At 59.6% G+C, this 9,971-nt stretch overlaps 1 protein-coding gene across 1 annotated transcript; it reads left to right on the plus strand.

Moving 5' to 3' along the window:
- Positions 1 to 9,375: 9,375 nt before the first annotated feature.
- Positions 9,376 to 9,874, plus strand: LOC128919595 (uncharacterized protein C2orf42 homolog). Its single transcript, XM_054224943.1, has one exon. The coding sequence runs from the start codon at positions 9,376 to 9,378 to the stop codon at positions 9,718 to 9,720; it is 345 nt and encodes a 114-aa protein (XP_054080918.1). The 3' UTR covers positions 9,721 to 9,874.
- The last annotated feature ends 97 nt before the right edge of the window (positions 9,875 to 9,971 follow it).

Raw genomic sequence — 9,971 nt, forward strand, 5'->3', positions numbered from 1 at the left:
TCTGGCGAGGGATGGGCAGGGGAGGCGAGTGCTGGTCCTTGCCAGGCACGCTGAGAAAGGAGAGCAGGAGGCTATCCCGGCCCTGCGTTGCTGTGCCCAGCTTTGGTCCCCTGGATCTCCTTCCCGGCACGTGCAGAGCAGCCAGGTCAGGATGGCCAGGGCGGAGAGGAGATGAGCCACGGGCAGGCGAGCGGAGCCCCAGCCCAGGGGTGCGCAGAGCCCCGTTTCCCTGCATGGAGCTCCCCACCTGCAGCCGGATGCCCGCACCCTCCGGGGCGTCCGTTGCTGTCCTGCACCCTCACACCCGCCCGGCACCACAGCCGTGTCAGAGCCTCAGCAGCCTCCTCTCTCCACAGCCGCCTCTCCGCAGCTTCAGGAGCCCAGCTCAACCCCAGCAGCTACCCCTCGTGCCCGGACAGCCGCACGACCAGTCCCAGCACCTCTGAGAGCCGGCCCCAACCCCAGCAGCCATCACCTGAGCCTGGGAAACCGGCCCACCTACCAGAGACCACCCAGAAACGGGCCCCCAAAAGACTGGACATCCACTTGGTCTTCCCGACGCCACCTGTGCCTCCACCGCTGGCGACAGCAGTACGGATTTCAGACATCAGAAGACTCCCGACTGAGAACTGAATGGCTTGACGCAGCCTGGGAAACCGGCCCACCTGCCAGGGAGCAACCAGAAACGGGCCCCCGACAGACTGGACATCCACCTGGTCTTACCGACCCCACCTGTGCCTCCCTCGCTGCCGACAGCGGTAGGGATTTGGGATAGCAGAAGACTCCCGACTGACAGCTGAAGGGGTCGACCATTCTGATTTCAGCAGAATAAAGGCGTAGCCATAAAACCAGACCTTTAAACCTGCCGCTGCTGCTCCAGGCTTGCACCTGGCCTCCTCAGCCGCTGTCGCCCCAGCTCCGAGCTGTTTGCCGTCCCTGCTGCTGCCCAGGCTTGACCCAGATTCAGAAAATCCTGGGAAAAGTGCCTTTTCACCACGACCGCCCGGCTTTGCTGCCGACGTGTCAGTAACGCAGCTCTTTCTCTTGGTGAGTGATTGTTGGTGGCAGTTACGCCTCATTTAAACCTGCCCCTGCTGCTGCAGGCTCGGGCCTTGCCTCCTCAGCCGCTGTCACGTGAGCTCCGGGCTCCCTGCGGGTCCCTGCCGCTGGCCAGGCTTGACCGAGAGAGGCTCCCGCCCGGCACCACAGCCGCCTCAGAGCCTCAGCAGCCTCCTCTCTCCACAGCCGCCTCTCCACAGCTTCAGGAGCCCAGCCCAACACCAGCAGCTCCCCCTCGTGCCCGGACAGCCGCACCACCCGTCCCAGCACCTCTGGGAGTCAGCCCCAACCCCAGCAGCCATCACCTGTGCCTGGGAAACTGTCCCACCTGCCAGGGAGCACCCAGGAACCGGCCCCTGAGGGACTGGATATCCGCCTGGTCTTCCCGACCCGACCCGAGTCTCCCCCGCTACCAACAGCGGTAGGCATTTGGGATAGCAGAAGACTCCCGACTGACAGCTGAAGGGGTCGACCATTCTGATTTCAGCAGAATAAAGGTGTAGCCAAAACTACAGACCAGTTGCGCTGTTGTCCGTTTCGTAACGGCATGAATGCCAGGAGTTCTGCAATTCTGGGCTGAAGTTCATACCGGGCCAGGCAGGGACGAGGATGCCCATGGTGTCAGCTGGCAGGGAGCTGGGCACGGGACCCGCCAACGGGCCAGCGGAACCCAGCCTCCCTGGTGGGACCGGCCCGCAAAATTCTGAGCCACTGAGGCACCCATGGGGCTCATTAGAGGTCATCACCCCCACCTCGGCCTCCTGTGCCAGCACCGCAGCACTTTGTCTCAGTGAGTGACTGTTGGTGGCGCTTACGCCTCGTTTAAACCTGCCGCTGCTGCTGCAGGCTCGGGCCTGGCCTCCTCAGCCACTGTCGCGCGAGCTCTGGGCTGTTTGCGGTCCCTGCTGCTTCCCAGGCTTGAACTGGCTTCAGAAAATCTTGAAAAAATCGCCTTTTCACCGTGATCGCCTGGCTTTGCTGCTGATGTGCCAGCACCAGAGCTCTATGTCTCGGTGAGTGACCGTTGGTGGCAGTTAGGCCTTGTTTAAACCTGCTGCTGCAGGCTCCGGCCTGGCCTCCTCAGCCGCTGTCGCACGACCTCCGGGCTCCCTGTGAGTCCCTGCTGCTTCCCAGGATTCAACTGGCTTCAGAAAGTCTTGAAAAAATCGCCTTTTCACCGTGATCGCCTGGCTTTGCTGCTGACGTGCCAGCACCGCAGCTCTTTGTCTCAGTGAGTGACCGTTGGTGGCGCTTACGCCTCGTTTAAACCTGCCGCTGCTGCTGCAGGCTCCGGCCTGGCCTCCTCAGCCGCTGTCACACGAGCCGAGGGGGAGTGGGTCAGGCTCAGTGATGTGCCCCGGGGCTGCGCACAATGCTCCTGCGTGGAAGGGAGAGACGCGTGCCACGGGTCAATCCCGTGTTTGAACTGCATTCGCTGCCGTTCAGGTGGGAAGAACTCTATTGAAATACCTCACAGGAGCTGCTCCGGTGTGTTTGTTTCCAGACGTGGCTGGAGGTCCTCAAAGAGTAAAGTCTAAAGCTGAAAAGAGAAAATCTTCCCAGCGGTCATCAGAAGTCCTAAAGGAACTCCTGAAGGAATTGGACAAAGCGGCACATGGTGGGCATATCTCACTCTTAAGCACAAGGCTCGGGAAGCCGAGGTTTTAGCTGGCTGTATGGACAAGCCGTAGCCTAGACAGCAGGAAGGGATGGATCAGAGCCTCCCTGCGGTGACACTCAATTTCACGCCTTGCAGGCGCTGGCGAGCTGCAGACAGAGACGGTCCAGAGTCTCTGCTGCCAGGTGTGGTCCAAGCTGAGTGCCAGGGACAGCTGCTGCCCCAGTTAGAGCGTTACTCCTCAGAGCTGCTCTGGGCAGACGGTGGTGTCCAGCTGGCAGGAACTGGCGGTGCTCGCGTCTTGAGCGCGTGAGGAACTGGCCGAGGAGCTGATCCCAGAGAAGTCCCGCTGTCCCGCACCCTCACACCCGCCCGGCACCACAGCTGTGTCAGAGCCTCAGCAGCCTCCTCTCTCCACAGCCGCCTCTCCGCAGCTTCAGGAGCCCAGCTCAACACCAGCAGGTACTCCTCATGCCCGGACAGCCGCACGACCAGTCCCAGCACCTCTGAGAGCCGGCCCCAACCCCAGCAGCCATCACCTGAGCCTGGGAAACCGGCCCACCTACCAGAGACCACCCAGAAACGGGCCCCCGAAAGACTGGACATCCACTTGGTCTTCCCGACGCCACCTGTGCCTCCACCGCTGGCGACAGCAGTACGGATTTCAGACATCAGAAGACTCCCGACTGAGAACTGAATGGCTTGACCATTCTGACTGACAGCTGCAGGGGTCGACCATTCTGATTGCAGAATAGAGTCGTAGCTATAAATACAGACCAGTTGCGCTGTTGTCCGGTTCATAACGGCAGCAATGCCAGGAATTTAGCAATTCTGGGCTGAAGTTCATATCGGGGCAGGCAGGGATTGGGATGCCCACGGTGTCAGCAGGCAGGAGCTGGGCATGGGACCTGCCGACGGGCCAGCGGAACCCAGCCTCCCTGGTGGGACCGGCCCGCTAGATTCTGAGCCCCTGAGGCAGCCATGGGGCTGGTCAACAGGTCATCAGCCCCACCTCTGCTCCCCGTGCCAGCTCTGTCCTGGGGTGCACAGGACAGGGCTCCTGTGTAGGGCAGTACCAGCCCCAGCCCAGCCCCTGCCTTGGGTGCACACAAATATACCACAGAAGGCAAAGCCCTAAAGAAAACACAGAGCGGCACAAAGCTGCTCTCAAGCCATAACGGAGATACCGTCTGTCATGGTTTTGGCGGGGAGGGCCTTAATTTTCTTCCTAGCAGCCTCTCTGGTGCCGAGTCTTGGATTTGTGACCAAAGCAGTGTGGGTAGCACACCCATGGTTTGGCTGCTGCTGAACACTGCTTGCACGGCGCCAAGGCCTGCTCTGTTCGCATGCTGCCCTGCCAGCGTCAGAGCCTCAGCAGCCTCCTCTCTCCACAGCCGCCTCACTGCAGCTTCAAAAGCCCATCCCAAACCCAGCAGCTACCCCTCGTGCCCGGACAGCTGCACCACCCGTCCCAGCACCTCTGAGAGACAGCCCCAACCCCAGCAGCCATCACCTGTGCCTGGGATACCGGCTCCACCTGCCAGGGAGCACCCGGGAACGGGCCCCAGCAGCCAGGACAGCCGCCCGGCCTTCCTGAGCCCACCACTGCTTCTCCCGCTGCCCACCTCAGAGATGTGGCCCCAACACCACCAGCCATCATCTCTGCCTCGAAAACCGGACCGGCTTCCACAGAGAACCGGCCCACCTGCCAGGGAGCACCTGGGAACCGGCTGTTACGTGAAACGGGGCCAAGCGGTTTTGGCAGAAGATAAACCCCCTTGCGTTCTAACACTCCTCACCGAGGTGGGAGGCTAGGTGCGGCTAGGTTTAAATTCTGAGTGATGCCCAATTCAGCACTATCAGTCCAATCGCTTTTAATATGTATTAAACTATTACGATTTGGATACACTAATAGTGGACTGCACCTTCAGTCTAGTCGTGCTCCTGAACTAGCACGGCCTCTCTGTAGTTTTGGTCGCGTTCAGTGAGAAAGCGAAACGACTAGCTACTTAAACAGCGCAGTTTATTTAAACAACAGATATACAGGTTCTTTAGGATTGCCGGTGATAAATACACTGTCTGCAAAGCACGTGCAAATAAAGATATTGCTAAGTACACAAACGCGCGACAAAATTATAAACGATACAGCCTGGCTATAAATGTAGGGTAGAGATTCTCTAGAGAAATTTCTAAGTCCCCGAGAAAGCGCTGGGTGTAATCAAAGTCTTACCCAAAGGCGTCCCTATGGGGGGGAAGAAAGGCTCAGCCCGTCGACTGATCCCGGAAATCAGCGGTGGAATTCTTCGCGATGGTGTCTTCCCTGACATCCCCTCTCTCTTGGGCTATTTTTATATTATTTTTTTATCTTCAAAGTGGAGTTTGAGTGACTTTAGTCATACGTACTTTTATTATGATTAATGTATTCAAGGAGGAGTGTTCACCCCTCGGGGGCGGATAGCCTCCAGGATGGAGGTGTGTTTTGGTACATTGTGGTGAGCAAAGTTCGCACAAAAGGACAGCATTTCATCAACATTTGACGAAATGTTGGCTCGGGTAGCGTGTAGGCCGCTTATGAGTTCCGTAGTACCATCTCGTCCCCATATCTGCTATTCGTCACAAGGGAAGGCCACGGAACAAGCGTGTTCCGTTCCATCCCTCGTGTAGTTTCGCAAACAACCTTGTACAGGGAATCGCAGATGTTGCATTCTTCGCGTGCCAGCTGCGGCTGTATTCTACCTCAGAAGCCTCTTGATTTTATGACTTTCCTTAATGTGTGAACAATGCTGTATTTTTGTATTCTTGGCCAATTTAGTAATTATTCCACACCGGCCCCCACCAGCCCGGACCTTCCCAACTCAACACCTGCATCCCCCACTGCCCAACGCAGCCAGACGGCCCTTCGGGACCAGGCCAGTGCCCTCCAGCCCCCGCAGGAACTGAAACCGCCCACCTGCCCCCCAAGACCATCGCCCTCATCATCCTGCAAGGGTGCCAGGCGGCCCCGACAGTGGTACGGGTTTGGGCTGCCACAAGGCTCCCGACGGACAGCTGCAGGGGTCGACCATTCTGAGTTCGGCATAAAGACGTAGCCATAAATACACAGCAGTCGCCTTTGCCAGATATTAATGGCAGCAATGCCGGGAATTCAGCAATTCTGGGCCAAACTTCATATCAGGGCAGGCAGGGATGAGGATGCCCACGGTGTCAGCTGGCAGGGAGCTGGGCACGGGACCCGCCGACAGGCCAGGGGAAGCAGTATTACGGAGCACAGCAAGAGTATAGTCACCACCACAGGCCCAATGGTAACTCATCGGTCCTTTGGAGTTCAATGGCTTCCCGTTGATCCGTAGGTCTCAAGTGACGGTGGTGAGGGTCCCAGTTGTGGTCTGGCTTGGCACTAGTTTATAGTCCCTGTCGGCTCGCAGTTCGATCAATCTGCGTGCAGGTCGTCTTGGCTCCCCTGTCACCGTTTGATGCGGTTGCTGGGTGAGATTTTCCTGCCCCTGTTGCGTGGGCAGCGCTAGACTTAGCACAGTCATCCTGCCACAGTAAATTTGGGGTACCCTTGGTTGGCATGTGGACCACGCAGGCAGCAGCAGGCAAACTTCCAGACATCCCGTTGGGCTGCCAAAAGTCAGACCTTTTGGCTCTGGACTTTCCTGGCGCCCTCAACCTCAAAACCACCCTTTCTCACTCGCCCCAGGTCCAGCCTCAAAAATTTCCATAAAGAATGGAAATCCCATAAAGAAAAGAGAGGCTTCTTCCCACTGTCTCTGGAAAGCCCCACTCTGCCCTCCTGGCACCTTCCCTGTGGGAGAAATTCTCAGAGGTTTGATGGTTTTGAGCCCAGTTCTGGGGAGAGCGTTAGCACAGAGGTTACTGGGGCAATGGAAGCCGTCCCCAGAGAGGGTGAGAAGAAGCAACACTTTTCCCTCCTGGCTCCTTCGCAGTGGGACAAATCTCTATATACTTGCTCTCTCTGAGCCCAGCTGAGCGGAGAGTGGTAGCACTGAGGTTTTCAAGGCAGTGAAAGCTGTTCCCAGAGACAGAGAGCACAAGCAACACTTCTCCCTCCTGGCACTTCCCATTTTGGAGCAATCTCTAGATGTCTGCAGTTGTAGAGCCCAGCTCAGGGGAGAGCGTTAGCACAGAGGTTACTGGGGCAAGGAAAGCTGTCCCCAGAGAGGGTGAGAAGAAGCAACACTTTTCCCTCCTGGCTCCTTCGCCCGCGGGGTGAGAACAGGCCCGGGTTGTCGGCCCTGGCGCCTTGCCAGGAGCTCCCGCGCCACCCCACGTGATACTGGCCGACCAATAGGAGCGAAGGGGCGTGGCGCCACAGCCGAGTCCCTCGCGGTGGCCGGGGCCGGGCTCACGCGCCGCAGCGCAGGTTAAAAAAGAGGGGGGGAGGAGGGAGGGCCCCGCGCGCGAGCGGGACAGGCAGTGACATCAGAGGGGCGGGGAGGATGGCGGGAAAACGGCACTGGGAACGGGAAGGGGAAGGGGAAGACGCGACACGGTGGCGGGGGTGAGGGGCCGACGACACGGTGAGGCCGCGTTAGTGACGTCAGCGCGGGGGTCGGGGGTGGGCGAGGGGCTGTGGGTGAGGCTGCACGGTGGGGAGCGGGGGGAGGGCTCGGGCCTGCTACGGAGGTGAACCCGGGCCTGGTCGTGTGGGGACCGGGGCCCAGGGGAGGTCGCAGGCCCTGTTCTGAGGCGACTGAGGCCGTGGGGGGGCCGCAGGGCCCCTCCTGAGGTGACAGTGGTTATGGAGAGGCCCCAGCCCCTGTCCTGAGGCGACAGCAGCCGAGGAAGGCTCTGTCCTCAGGCGACAGTGGCCGTGGGGAGGCCCCAGGCACCCTCCTGAGGCGACGGAGATGGAGGAGAGGCCCTGACCCGAGGTGAGAGTGGCCGAGGGGATGCCCCAGCCCTTGCTCTGAGCCGACAGTAGCCAAGTGGAGGCCCCCTCCTGAGGCGGCAGTAGCCGTGGGGAGGCCCCAGACCCAGTTCTGAGGTGACAGTGGCCAAGGGGAGGCCCTGCTCCCAGTGCCCGGCCCAGCAGGGTGCCCCCATCCTGGTCCCACATCACCCAGGGCCCAACCTGGCCCTTCATTCCTGCGCTGGCCCCCGGGCCCTGCTGGGATGTGGGTGTCCCTGCCCCTGCGCTCCCCTCGGTGAGGGCCCTTCTGCTCACCCAGGGGGGTGTCGGGGCATTGTCCCACCTGGCACAGACCCACCGTTCCCTGAGCTGTGCCCTGTCCTTTGCAGTTGGGCTGGGAGCTCCCAGTACCGCCAGTTTATCCGGTGTAAATACCCACTGAGGTCTGGGACTGGCTTCAGTGAGCACGGGGGCACCGGGAGCTGCTTTTCAACATCCCCGGCCTCTCCTCATACCCACCGCTCAGCTCCGGTGGTGACAATAAATGTCCCTTTGCCGCTGTCTGCGTCTGTGGGACGCTGGCTCGAAGGCTTGGCTGCGTGTGGCTTTTCACGTGGTGCCTGGTTTTGCCCCAAAAAGGGGGGTTTTGGTGGTGGTGAGGAGGCAGGTGTGAGCGGAGGGCTCTGCCGTGGGGTCGAGGGGAGCCGGGCAGCCCTCCCAGCCCGCCTGGTGTCTCACACCAGGACAGGGTGGGGCACGGGAAGGGTGAAATACGGTTGGCAGGGGAGAAATGTTTATGGATTGTGTCAGGAACGGTGTGGCCAGGACTGGGGCAGTGACCGTCTCCCTGTACTGGGCACTGGTGAGGCCCCACCTCGAATATTGTGTTCATTTTGGCGCCCCTCACTCCAAGAAGGACACTGAGGCGCCAGAGCGTGTCCAGAGAAGGGCAACGGAGCTGGTGAGCGCTCTGGAGCACAAATGTGGTGAGGAGTGGCTGAGGGAGCTGGGGGTGTTCAGCCTGGAGAAGAGGAGGCTGAGGGGAGACCTTCTCACTCTCCACAACTCCCTGAAAGGAAGGTGTAGCCGAGGGGGGTCAGTCTCTTCTCCCAAGGAACAGGCGATGGGACAAGAGGAAATGGCCTCCAGTTGCGCCAGGGCGGGTTTAGGATGGAAATTAGGAAAAATTTCTACACCACAAGGGTTGTCAAACATCGTAAGAGGCTGCCCAGGGCAGTGGTGGAGTCGCCACCCCTGGAAGGATTTAAAAGCCGGGCAGACGTGGTGCTGAGGGACGTGGGTTAGTGGTGTTTTGGGCAGGGCTGAGTTAATGGTTGGACTTGATGATCTGAAAGGTCTTTTCCAAGGATTGTGGGTCCAGCAGCACCAGGGCTGCTCGCTGGGAGTCGCTCGTGCTCCTCGGCTGCCAACCTGCTGCCAAAACCCGACCCAGGTGGATCTAGGGGGAAATCGCTCGGTTTCTGTCCCGTCCATGCAAGCTTTTCTCTCCCATTGTTGCTGCCTCAGATGGTGGTTTCCACTCCGGTGTCCCTCCGAGGAGCTGCTCTGTGTGTCCCCTCACCGCGTGTCCCCCCGCAATGGTGTCAGGCCACCCAGCTTTACGTCCCATGTCCTTTCAGCCAGTCGCTTCCCCCTCTCTCTCTTTGTCCCCTCCATCTCTGTGGCTGCTGGGGACTGAGGACGGTCACCGCCACCTGCAGAGGGACCCGTGGGTGTCACCAGCCGAGCACCGCATCCCCGCTGTCCCTCCCCAGGCGGTTAACTCACCCCCCTCTCTCTGCCCTTACAGGTTTCCCAGAGGATGGAACTGGCATCGGTGAGGACCAAAGTCCCCTCCTTCCTGTCGGACCTGGGGAAGGCCACGCTGCGGGGCATCCGGAAATGTCCCCGCTGCGGCACTTACAATGGCACCCAAGGCCTCATCTGCAAGAACAAGACCTGCGGCACCATCTTCCGCTACGGCACCCGCAAGCAGCCCAACGTTGACGCCATCAAGATCGTCAGTGGCTCAGACTTACAGATTTATTCAGTGCAGCAGAGGGACCGGGGACCGGATTACCGGTGCTTTGTGGAGCTGGGGGTCTTGGAGATGGCCATCCAGACGGTGGACGGGACCATCATCACGCAGCCCCCAGCCATGGAATGAGGGAAAGACTTGGAAGAAAAAGGCAAAACTCACACGTTGAGGTAAAGGTAGTTTAACATTACAGCAAAGAGAAGAAGAAAACAACAACAAGAATACTGAGAGAGGAATATACAAAACATGATTACGATAGCACCGCTCACTGACCGGACCTGGGAAGCCCCAGCCCTGTAAAGTGGCAGCTCCCAGGGCATGGCCCACAGGGGATGGAATACCTGTGTCCCTGCCAGGTCCTGGGGAAATTAACCCTACCG

This window comes from Rissa tridactyla, chromosome 20 (assembly GCF_028500815.1).
Source record: "Rissa tridactyla isolate bRisTri1 chromosome 20, bRisTri1.patW.cur.20221130, whole genome shotgun sequence".
NCBI lineage: Eukaryota > Metazoa > Chordata > Aves > Charadriiformes > Laridae > Rissa > Rissa tridactyla.